Raw genomic sequence first — 13,204 nt, forward strand, 5'->3', positions numbered from 1 at the left:
TTTGACATAGGGCCTCATTTCCTAGTTACCCAGAGTGTTGCTGATTTCTGGAGATTTTTTTTGTAATTTATGCAGTTCTTGTATTTGAAGAGTTTCGTGGCGCTAGGCTAGTGCAAGGCTAGCACATTTCTACAGTATCAGCTAGCCTGCATTATAAACAGTCTGACCCGCTCCACAGTGCACCTGAGGCAAATCACGTATAAAGCCAGACTAACCATATAAATGTCTGTGTTGACTGATTTATTTTATTTTTTTAAATATAACCATTTTGCATTTAAAAGAACTTATATTTGAGCAGAATCAGCTTCGTGGTTGCATAAGCTACGCAGCGGCGGAGTGATCTGCTAGAAAATAGTCCCTCAAAATGCAATCATTCATGTGATGCAAGGTCAGTTTTATTCCAAAGATTATTATTACATTTATATGGTTAATCTGGCGTTATAAGTGATTTGCCTCAGGTGCACTGTGGAGCGGGTCAGAATGATTTAATGCAGGGAAGCTGATACCATAGAAATGCACTAGCCTAGCACCACGCAACTCTTCAAATACAAGAACTGCTTGAATTACAACAAAAAAATATCTCCACAAATCAACAACACTCTGGATAACTAGGATATGAGGCCCTATGTCAAAAATCCTGAAAAATCCCTTTAAGAGTAGTATCAAAGAGAGATCAAAGAGCAGTATATTATCTTTGGAAGTAAGTATTAGAGCATTTCAGTGCAACAATACTCCTCCCCAAACCTACAGTAGCTCGACAAAAAGATGAAAGTTACTAAAACATGTCTAAAAAGATTCTGAACCCACTGTTCACTTCAGGAGACAATACAAACAGGAAAATAAACCAACATGCAGCGATCCAACGTGTGGATCTCCGACACACACACACTCGAGCTGTTTTGAAACATGACTTAAGCTGTCCATTTGGTGCGGCTGATCCCTGTACGATTAAGGCTCTACGGCTGCTGTATTTTCTGACCTTGGCGCTCCAGCTGCACAGGAGGGGAGATTGGACCCAAAAAAAAAAAGTATTTTACTCCAAACTAGCCTTGACAGCTTTGACTTTACTCAAGCAAGAGAAAGCACAGTGTGGTTGAAGCGCAGCTAGAAGTGCGGAACAAAGCAGAGAGCTATTTCTAAAAAAACAAAAACAAAACAGCATTCATCGCAAATAGAAGAGAAAAGAAAGAAAGAAAGAAAGAAAGAAAGAAAGAAAGAAAGAAAGAAAGAAAGAAAGAAAGAAAGAAAGAAAGAAAACAATGTTGGTATTTTATGAAAAGTCTTTAAACATTTTTCTTCAAAGGCCTATGCTTTTAGTGTGCTTTGGTCCTCACTCAAAACACCAGCCCACATTCAAGGAGAAATCCATTAAGACACAATCAAACTTTCTTATTGCACTTATTAGCAAGATGTTATCAGGTACATGTATTTTTTCTAAGCTTGATTCTTGCACTGCTGCCCTAATCGCCCGAGGACAGGAAGAGGAAGTGCACCACCTGTTGGTGTGATGTAAAGCGGCATTTTATAACATTGCGAAGCTTAGAGGTATTTCCAAGACACATACCGACACAAGTGTATTACGTTTTTTTTGTTTTACTTTACGGTACAGTTTGCTTGGATCATTCCTTGATAATAACTACACTGTGCCGCATTTTTCTCTCCCCGTGTCTGGGTGGGTTTCCTCCAGGTGCTCCAATCTCCCCCATCAACTGGAAACATGCACAATAGTTCAGTCTTCCAGTCAGGTGATTCTGACTATTAGTCTGGCTCGACATGTTTAGGTCGTGTGTCTTTTGCTGTAAGAAGTATGCACAGATATTACAGCTCGACGGCTTTTACCTGTTTTCCACACTTAAAGTATACCCGGGGTCTTCAAGTAAATTTTGCTGCTCCAGTAAATATGTTTTGATTTGGAAAATACTATTGAGGACCTTTTTTCAATAAATGAATAATAATGAGCCTGACAGGACTGTAACCTCGGCTTATACTGCACTTGTACTGCACTTAACAAGCCTGTGTCACAAGTCTCTGCTACACTGTAGTCATTATTCATTCACTCCGCACTTGCCGCCCAGGGGCAGACTGTCCATTTACCACGTGACCATAATGTGTTGTTTATATCCTGATCTCTTCTTATGTCAGTGCCCTCTGCTGGACATGCATGGAATTATATCCTTTATTTATTTAAGCTGCCCCCTAGTGGCTGGAGTGAGCATTCTGGCTATTTCTCCACACAGGAATGGGCTAGAGACTTACTTTTTTTGGACATGCTCAGGAACTTGTGCTCTAAGTCAGGGGCCGGATTCAATCATCACGCGGGCCGGATTTGGCAGTACACATTTAATTTAATTCAATGAAATGCCTAACTTGTTCCAATCCAATTAACTTTATTTCTATAGCACATTTCATAAACAAGAGTTTCCAAAGTGCTGCACAAGAAGAAGTTTAAAATCAAACAAACAAACAAACAAAACAATAAGAATAAAACATTAACACAATACAAATTTAAAACGAGATAAAACCACAAAAAAAGAAAACAAATAAAAGACACAGAGGACCACTCACGTGATTTAAAACACGTGATTTAAAACACTCCCACTTGTTGGATGATCTGTGCCTAACAGCAAAATGAGTGCCGCTTTTACAGTATATTGAAAAAATAAATAGGCCTAAATGAAGGAAATCAGAAAACATTTTTTTCTAAGTTAAACCAATCTGTCTCGAACATTAGATATGGTAAAGTGTAAGTTAGCAAACATGCTAGCAAACATGCTAACCAGCAAAAGATAGTTTCACCCGGAAATGTTCTGGATAAGTTTGGTGAAGACAACAGACAGAAAAGGCATGATATAGCCTAAGCCCTTTATACGTTTTTTTTTTTTTTTTTTTTACGTAGCCTCTAAAGTAAAACTAAAGACTGGGCTAGTGATCTTGAATGAATGGTGCACTAAGTGGTGGGGTGATGAACAGGCCTGTCAGGAGAGCCACTCACAGCAGTTCTCTTTGGCACTCTCAGCACATGGCCAGCTCCGGACCTGACAGGCTTCATCAGTGTGAAATTTACAGCTAGCCAACGGGTAAAAAAGACGCGGCGCTACCTCCGGCTCATAAAATCATTTGTTTTTCCATCAAAGGACTGCGGTAAATCTGGACCTTTATGAGAAAATGCTTGGACTGAAAAGAAATAAACAAAACAAGTGACGGGTGGTAAACAGAATGCTATGCTAGTTTTTTGAGAGGGAAACAGCAGCAAGAATTTTATATCTCCTGATAAATTCACAAGATAAAGTCAAAGAAAAGTTACTGAAATGTGTAAAATGGAAAAGGTAAAAAAATATAATTGATGGAGGAAATAGGCGGCCTAATGTGCAATAAATAAAGCATGTGACTGAAAACCTTTAGCCGTTAGCATTAGCCCAATGAGTGATTAAGATCTTGGCTGTCATCAAGCCATTGACCACATATGGGCCTCGTGCCGGGTTAAAAAATATGTCTGAATATACAGATAATAATTAGCATATACTGTAGCTAACAGTGACTTCCGAGCTAAATGCTAAGTCATAGAAGGATGTTTACTGCTTTCTGTGGGTTCGGATTCATATCAAGTGGCCACTAAACCTTCTCTTTTGCCATGTTTGAGAAAATTCTAAATTATACATGTTATGAAATCAACATGCCATACTTTTATTCAATCACAGAAATAAATAAATGACAACTCCATGGAGTGTCTGCGTATGTAGGCCTAGCATTAAGCGCACAGAGCAAAACCCGCTTCATATGATTTAACGGTTGAAGCCCATCCACGACTCTTACAGTAAAATAAACGTTTTCATTTCTATAGATTGTACATTTCAATAGCTGTAAAATCGCATTGGCGGCATTATGTAGAAATCCAGCTTTTTTTCTTTCTTTCTTTTTTTTTATAATAGTGATATGTGTAAGAGTGGCTCAGAGGTACAACATTTGCTTGTCAATACAAATGCTGGTGCCTCAGTCCCAGCTCAACTGCAGCCATACACCGTTATATGAATTAGACTTTCTTTGTAAGCCTGAATGTGGAAAGACTGATGGAAATTTGCCCCAGCCTTTTGCATTCATTCACTCTCATGATAAATAAATAATGAGTTGTTCAATACTCAAAGGCAAAACACTCGTAGTACAATAAAAAAAAATGCAGCTTCTAACTGATGGTGCTTTTATAATACCAGGCACACACTAACCTGAATTCGGTCACATTTGGTCGTCTAAGAATGTTGTGTGTTGCCATATAAAGCCGGAGAAAGCCCAGCCGGTGCTCCCCTGGTCATTAAGTGCATGATGAAAGTGAAGAGTAATATAGTTGATATATTACCTCCGGGCTCGCAGGCAGGCAGGAGGCACTGGGCCAGATTTACACACCTGGATCCACATCAGTAAACAAAGGCCTGCAGCTCCTTTGTGTGAGATCTCATCCAATCCCATTCCAGCCCCTAATGAAAAGTCCATTTGGATGACAAGCAGGGCCCTGCCTTTCTCTCCTCCATGTTTGGCCTATTAAACTGGGGACAGAGGGTCACGCCTCGGGGCTTTGGATGTAACAATGTTGTTGTATCATCCTTTATTCTACTACTATAGTTGCAGGTAAATAAAATGAACAAAATCACTGACAAACAGCGGCTTTCAAATCCATGTGGGTATTTCCAGATCAGGAGTTATTTTCTAATAGTATTAATCCTAAATTATTCATGGCACTCTCTTAAAATGATAATCTTTAACACAAGAAAAGTAAAGATTTCGCTACCTCCTATAAGAGAGGTAATTTTGACCTCATCCAAATTAAGACTATATAAACTTACACATCTCTTTCTAGAAACCAGGTGACACTTTTTAAATCAACTTTGTATGAGCAAGGGGTTTACCAAATATAAGACTAATGTTGTAATCAATGGAGTGTTTTTGTAATTTGGGCTTCATTATTACAGATAAGTGACAAAGCCAAGTTGTGTTTTTATACCCATTTTGATCCATGTTTGCAATCTGATTATTTAGATTCTAGTAAGAAATCGCCTGGATTGCATAATGAAGTTCAATATGTCATTTCATTTATTGCACATGGGCCTGTAGATTTTCTTTATCACTGATTTGTTTCTGGCCCACAGAAACAAAGAGAAAGTGTCATTAATCACCTTGAGGTTCGCTCTCTAAAACAAAAACAAAATTATAAGTTTAGGGGTAATATTGGACGTAGACATAAATTGTAAGAATCACATTAAATCAATAACATCAGCAGCCTTTTACTCTCTGAAAAACATAGCCAATGTCAAAGGTATACTGTCCAAACCATGACTTAAAGTGACTAATCCATTCATTTGTCTCCAGCCAACCAGACCACATTAGTCCAGTGCTCAGGTCTCTGCACTGACTTCCTGTCGCTCAGAGAACAGACTGTAAAATAGTCTCCTTATGGACTGGCACCAAAATATACAGTATCTCTGACATGGCTCCGAGCCTGCTGCTGTCTCTTCAAGCCAAAAACAAACCGAGCTGGGTAGTACTCAGTTACATTTACTCAAGTGAATGTACTCAAGAAGTAGCTTTCTGACGATTGAATGATTTATCTTCATATGTTTTTAAGGTATTTTCTCTGATAACGTTCTTTCATGTTCTGTGTCTCAAGAGTTGTGTTACTGCTGGAACTTGAATCAAACAGTGACGCAGTATTCGAAACACTCAAGTAAAAAGTTCTCCAAATACGTTTTACTCTCAGTAAATATTGTGGCCACTCTGCCCGCCTCTGAAAAGAAATGAGCTATTTAAATTCTATAGAACGGCGTTAACAGCTGCTACAGGGTGATTGCACAGATTCTGCTTCCTGGCCTAATAGTGTGTTTCTACAACACTTGGAATAGACTCCTGGGAAATACGCGGACCCATTTCGGCCCTGGCAGGAGCAGTTGACTGGAATCGTAGCACATTAACACAAAAGTACTGCAGGCTGTGTATGTACCACTGCAGTTCTGAAGCAAACGTGCAAATGTTTTGAACTGGATCCCTTTCAGACAGACAAAAAAACAAAAGTCAACAGCCTCATTACTGGGAATTCATGCAAAAGTGCAACTAAACTGACAAACTAAAATAAGCAAAAGATAAGTTGAAGAGCTGAATCAGGCACAATCAGCCAATTCCTCCAGATGAAGAGAAGAATGGGTCAAATGCAGAGAAGTTCTATGGATAAATAGACAGTAAAGTACTCCTTGACTTGTATTATGTCACGCTCCCAACTGATACCCTGTAATAAAGCTGCCTCTGCTCCGAAGAACTAGGGCTCCCTCTAGTGGTAGTATGTGCAGTCACAGCTAGGCTTAGTAGTAGATTCATGTACAGTATTTACCGTTTTGGAGTAATTTTAGAGTGGCAACATCACACTGTGCTTTTTACTTCTACTTCAGTAACGTTATTTCGAAGTAACAGTACTCACTTGAGTACTCTAACCTAACCAGTGTACTCAGGTTAGAGTAGTGTACTCAGGTTAGAGTAACACTACTCTTACCTGAGTACACTGCTACTCCTTACACAGTGAGTAAATCAGAGAATGAAGAAAGCTTCATGTTGACGCACAAAATTGAATCAAAGTTTAATTAATCTAAACTTTTATTACTTTCATAGAGTTTGCACTTTAAAGCCACACCGCGTAAAATGTTATCCAATAAATAAAATTTAAATGCAAGCACTCATTTTATGACAGATATTTTCATCATTGAAAAATACCTCATTTATAAATGTACAAACATGTGCTTTTGCAGACATGACTGTAACTTTAGCAGGAGTGGGGACGTCTCCAGCTCGTCTCCATGGCGATGTGACTAAAGTCAGCAGAATATGAGTAGTTTAGGTTCTAATCCAATGCAAACTTTGATTACCCACTGCAAAAACAGCATTTTATGTATCGAGCTGCTCATTCGGATGTTTTGTATTGATGGCAGTGGACAGTGTAGTCCAAAATATTACGCAGTGTGCCTTTAAGTGTAGCTTTATCCGAAGGTTTAATAACACATGCAATTACATGGTAATACGATACGGAGAAAAGAAGGAATAATACTTTTTGCTATTCCATTTTTTATATTATTGCCAACAAAAATACCGACCGCACTTACTTGTCATTTGCAGTTTTAGGGTTAGTCACGAGTCCTGATCAAAAGTTTAAAACCGCTTGAAAAAAATCCTTCTTATGCAGCTTAACAACCCAAACACAGATTAAACATGAATGTTTTTTGTTTTTTTTTGCCTTTTCCATCAGGATGTCACGACAGTGTGAATACCTGAAGTCATGGGGTTTTAATTAGTTAAAATAGTCTGCAAAAACAGACTATTTCAGTTTATTTATTGTTTTCAATCAAATAAAAAATAACATTTTTTTGTCTCAAGCCCAATTCTTCCTCCTTTCTGTTCAAAAGAAGAACCATCTGGGTGGCTGCTCGCAGCCAATCATTTCACGATTTTACCCATCGGTCCAATCACGCGCCAAAAGACGGAAGCCGTCACCGGTCACGTTTTAGGAAAGGCTTCCTGCCGCTTGTTACTGCAACATTTCCAGCGTTGCTCTGATTGGTTGATGTCGTCTGTCAATCACGTCCACCGGGAAATCATTGAGATCATGCTTGCTCCCAGACTATGTCTTTGAAATATCTATGAAAAAGCATGTAGTTTGGCAGGCCAGGCAAACTTCTTCTTGTTGCATAAAAAGTTCTACTTTGAACCTTGTTAAGATCCAACCATGCTAAATGTTAATTTTTGTCCAAACTGTAAAGTTCTACCACAAACGACTCTAGTTACAGCACATTTGATAAATTTTTCTTTTGGCATTAACATGAACAAGTTGGCATTAACAAGTTGGGCGTCACAGTAGCACAGCGCTCGTGCTTCACAGCGAGAGGGACCGGCTTCGATCCCCGGCCGGACGGGGTCTTTCTGTGTGGAGTTTGCATGTTCTCCCCATGTCTGCGTAGGTTTCCTCCAGGTACTCCGGCTTCCCCTACCACTAAAAACATGTACAATAGGCCTGAATGAATGTAGTGAGTGAGTGAGTGGTTGGTGGTGGTGGTTGGAGGGGCTGATGGCACTGACTGGTTGTTTCCCTTCTGTCGGTCTACAACTGTAGCTTACCACCACCGAGTATGGAGTGAATGAATAATGCAATGTAAAGCGTCTTTGAGTGTCCAGAAAAGCGCTATATAAAACCAATGCATTATTTTGAGTATATAAATCCAAAATTGCTGTGGGTGGCTTTTTTTTTAATTAAATAACTGTCCAACCTAAATTTGCAAAACATACAGTACTTTTTCATCTTCAATGCTACAGCAATACCAAAATAAATACGTAACATTTAACAGTTAAGTTCAATTTACAAGGCACTTAATAAAGCGGGGCTCTTCATTCTCCAACCTATGTATACTCCTACTTGTACTGGGAGTAAGGCAGATAAAATCCCAATAGACAAACACAAAACAAATAAATGTATGAAGTTCCTTCTCAAAATGTGGAAAGCGTTTGGGGAGCTACAATGAAACAAGTGGAGACCTGCTGATTTCTCCCACGTCTGCAGTACTTTGATAACACACTTCGATCAAACATCTCGTCTCAGTCTTGATGCAGTAACGATTTTCTCTTGTTCGCACAAACTCGCGAATGGCTCTGTCCGCTCCCCTCTCTCTGCAGATGAAAATGATGGAGCACCCGTGGGCGCGTAGGAGTCCCGAAGTCTCCAGGCTGTGCAGGTCCGTCAGGTACTGCCCGGGATCGTGGTCCATCAGCACCAAACCGAACCCTTCCTGGCGAGAGTCCAGACGCCCGGACAGGGACGGGACGGCCTCAGAGGAATGTGACGTCAACACTTCAAACTGTCAGAACAAACCATATGGATTCATAACATTAACTATTTGTGAAACATTTTTCCATCAAGTGCAACATGCTTAAATTTTCTGTTGCTATTGTTGCTAAAAAAAATAAAAATGCAATATTGTGGCCATAAAATACCAAACCTGCATTTTTTTTTATGGGTGGACTTTGTAGGTAATACAAGTAAAATCTGTATTCCTTTTTCATACAACAAAATATAAATATTCAAAGTTTAAAAGAATGGCAGACGCGGTGCGATACCTCATGATATAATGCACAATTGTATTTATCTGAAGCTTTGAAAACAAGTAAATGTTCTAAAGCATTTTAGCTGTACTTTAAAATGATCAGTGCCTAAATGCTATTAAATATAATGAAATATTAAAATTTTGATCTACAGTGCAGTTTAGAGCTAAAATGAATAGAAAACAGACTAGTTTATCAGTATGTTTGGCATCTCTTTTCTGTTTAATTCATTGCACTATTAGCATAAAGTAATGACAAATTTATTTTTCATTTTTAGCAGAAATTAACATTGTTGTCAATCAGTACCTGGCTAGCGTTCATTTAAAGGCACTACACCTGATTATATTTTCTAGTGAGTGAAACAAAATGAGTTTTATAAAACAAACAAACAGAAGAATAAACCACAGTGCATCTAATTATAAAGCATTTGTATCAGTTTTACTCTCAGGCTATAGTTTTCTAGCATTTCTGTGAAAGTGACCCTCAAAAGTGTGAAATGTGCTCATAATCTCGTCCTTGTGAAGAATTTGGATGCTACAAGCGTGTTAGGAAAGTCAAAAATGAGTTTGGACCAACTGAGTTATTATAATTTTAATTGAGTGGCTTCCTCTTTCATTGATTGTTATGGGTTTTATTGCCGTTGTACATTCACAAACTAGGGATCTGCTTTGGTCCAATCAGGCGACACGAAACATAAACTAGTAATAAAATGAATAGCCAAATTAATTAGACAAAAAGAACATGCAATAAAATAAACTAATATTTAAAACTACCAAACAAGACACGGCAGGTACAACGTAAAAACAATATGATCAGTAAAAATGATACCTGGTGGTGTTTGTATCCTGCCACAAGGATGAGCTCCTCTCCATGATCTGCAGTCTGGGGGTCCTTCTCCACTGTTGTCAGTCTGCCTCCAGGGGGCAGCAGACGCAGCAGGCGCAGTGAGGAGTATCCACAGTGCATGCCCAGCTCCAGAGCCAGGGAGGGCTGCACCCGCCTCACCACCTCATCCAGCTCAGCACCTACAGGGGACACTTATTCAGTTTATTAAACTCTTAAAAAATCTAAGAGGTGTTGTCTTTCAAGTTGTCCTAAGTTTTGTTATGCTTACCAATCTGTGCACCGATGCTGAGAGAAGGGTACAGGCCGTTGTAGAGGTCAAACGTTTCCAGGACACTGTCCACTTTGCCGTGAGTGGACTTACTCAAGACAAAGGCGTGGGTGCTCCGCGTACACACCTCCTTTTTAATGATCCACAGCGCCCAGGCCTGAGCTCTCTGCCACAGGGTTAGCACTTTGACACGAAAATGTTTAGAAATCAGCAGAACTGCGGGGATCAGTGATGCGGAAACAGCCAGCAGCCACATGCTTAACACCGGGAGACGCCAAGAGCTCTGAAATACACAGGACCAGTACTCTTAAAGTGAATATGACACATTAGACACATGTTTTGCGAAAGCATAGTTAACACAACTTAGTTTGACTTAGTTTATGGATTCACTTCCTTATTGGACACGGACAGGAAGTGACATAAATAGAGGCAAACCATTTTAAGCTGTTGCCGTGCCGACCATGTTATGTCAATGGGAAATTAATGAGTCAAACTGTTGTGGAACTTTACCTTTGTCTACCTTTGCCTTTGTCCTGTCAGTACCTTAAAAATTCAAATAAAGTAACTTTTCTTCTCTACATTTCTTCATTAACCTCTTATTGAACCGAGCACATTTTATCCAGTTCGGTTTAGAGAGCAACTGTGTAAAGCCTCATTTGAAAGCTTTTTTATTTTTTTAATTTATTTAATTTATTTATTATAGGGACAGTGCATATTAATATACATTGTACATGCAAATATGCCAGAATTAGCCTAAGGGCTATTTTTCATCTGTAGTCCCTGGACAGTTGTTGTGTGTCCTCCTGAAGGGAGTAAAAGTACAATTATATACATTAAAATGCAATACAATAAAATATTTTAAAATACAACAGAAAACAACACTCTCAATATCGCAAACCAATCATGACAGATATTACAACAAGACTACTACAAACTCAACAATTACAGAGCTAAGACTTGTAAAAGTGATCGGAACTTTTTTGTCACACTTTTGTCGTGTTTTTCGTCTTTTTTGGGGGGGGATGTAGACGCTTTTTTGTTGCGTTGTCATCGCTTTTTTCATTATTTTTTTAGTCATGATTTTTTTTCTCTTTTGTCGCCGTTTTGTTGCGTTTTCGTCATGTTTTTGCCGTGTTTTTGTCTCTTTTTTTGTTGAATTTTTGTCATGTTTTTTGTAGGTTTTTGTTTCTTTTTCGTTGCATTATTGTTATGTCTTCGTCACATTTTTGTCACTCTTTTGACACTTTTTATGGCTCTTTTGTTGCTTTTTTTCATGGCTTTTTTTGTGGTGTTATCACTTTCTTGGAAAACATTTTTTTCTCCAAACTGGAGAAAATTGTGCTCGGTAAAGGTGGGGGTTCAGAGGTTAATTTGCTGCTTCACTCATTATCTCTTACAACTGATGTCATCCATCTAAATGAGTCATATTTACAAAAGCAATAAAACCTGTCATATGCACTTTGAATATTAGGTGATCGGAAGAAGACACAAATCACTTAAGAAACAACGTGCCGCTGGTAATTTATTTCTTCTTTGGTCCTGAATTTTACAAAAAGAAATTGCATTTGAATTTACAATATGTTTTACATTTAAAAAAAAAAGAACAACAACATAGCATCTGCTCACGCTCTTTCTCGCATCCTTAAATTCATCCCAAACCTACTACACAGTCACTTCATCAGTAGAGCCCTGCAATGTATTGGAGGGAACACACTATTCTCGAGACAAATTTGTATCACAAACATACACAATCCTACCGTGTGAATAGAGAAGGCAGGTGTCGTGTCAAAAACAGATGCTCCTCCAGTCTGGTAAGTCACTTGAGGAACAATAGAAAGAGAGTTGCCTGTGAAACAAAACTCAAAACCCAACATACAAAAACATAAAAGTCCATGCAAGTCTGGCTGTTATACTAGTAACCTATAGATAAAGGCAAGTGAGCACATTCAACTTCAGCGCTCCTCCCTTGTTGTAATGTGGCTTTGTGACGCTAGAGGGCAGCAACAATAAACCTATATTGACAACTCTTTCAGAACTAACACTTGTGTTGGGATCAAGAATTGCTTACTGCTGTAAAAAAAAAAGCTTTGGTTAGTTTATTCATAACCAGCATATCTGTGTCTTGGTCTACGCTTACACAGTCAGACATCTCATCGTAATCCTCTTCAGTTCTAAAAATAGGCTTAATTTCCCCTGCGTGTCACTGTCCTCATTGGCGCAGTGTTTTTTGGGCCACTTCTTGGTTCTCCTGTTGAGACCGTGGAGCGCGCGCGCCCCGTTTCTGTGAGTCAAGCTGAGCAGATGTACAAACACCGGAAGCAAAGTCGATATTTATTATTTGGTTTGAAAAGTCTTAAAAAGTCTTATCATGTCTAGGCTTTACTGTCACAAAACTAGGTGATGGAAAAGAAAAGCACCGCCGAGTAAACCTAATGAATGACGCTACCAACCTATCCACGTGAAATGCTAGCTATGTAGACTTTTAGCTTCATTGAGGCTCTTCGAAGCATTTATGCATTCCAACATGATTTCAAATGAGGTTATTTCTTCACGAAACGTAGGGCACATACCTGTCAAACTCTCCTGAAATGGGAAGTTCGCCTACCTTTTCTGCTAGCCAAAGTGTTGCGCAACAGTCAGCGTGCGCGCTCTGCTGGCGGACAAAACCACGCCCGTGACTTTATACCTTAAGTTAATAATTACGCCGCGTAGGGAAATGAGTGGCACAAACGTTGAAACCGTAACCGCAATGGAATCAACTTTTACAGGATGGTACGTTTTATTTCCTATTTTATTTTTGAGAGGCGTAACCGGATGTGGAACGCGCCGCTGTTTCCTGCCTTGCCGCTGTCTGCGCACAAGTCTCCAACGAACAGAAGTGAAGTAACTGACCCGGTGCGGTGCTGTTGCTGCTGCTGCTGCCGTGAGACCCACGATTCATCGAGAAAGGTGCAGCTCCACGGGCCGTCT

General features: G+C 39.3%; 1 protein-coding gene across 1 annotated transcript; it reads right to left on the bottom strand.

Moving 5' to 3' along the window:
- Positions 1–8,531: 8,531 nt before the first annotated feature.
- Positions 8,532–12,049, bottom strand: LOC306963679 (transmembrane O-methyltransferase homolog). Its single transcript, XM_079557311.1, has 4 exons — positions 11,992–12,049; positions 10,235–10,517; positions 9,949–10,145; positions 8,532–8,876 (listed from the first exon to the last, which is right to left on the bottom strand). Exons 2-4 carry the CDS (start codon positions 10,488–10,490, stop codon positions 8,535–8,537), a joined length of 795 nt encoding a protein of 264 aa, XP_079413437.1. The 5' UTR covers positions 10,491–10,517; positions 11,992–12,049; the 3' UTR covers positions 8,532–8,534.
- Between the last annotated feature and the right edge of the window lie 1,155 nt (positions 12,050–13,204).

The sequence above is a fragment of the Gobius niger genome, assembly GCF_951799975.1.
Source record: "Gobius niger genome assembly, chromosome: 5".
Classification (NCBI taxonomy): Eukaryota; Metazoa; Chordata; class Actinopteri; order Gobiiformes; family Gobiidae; genus Gobius; species Gobius niger.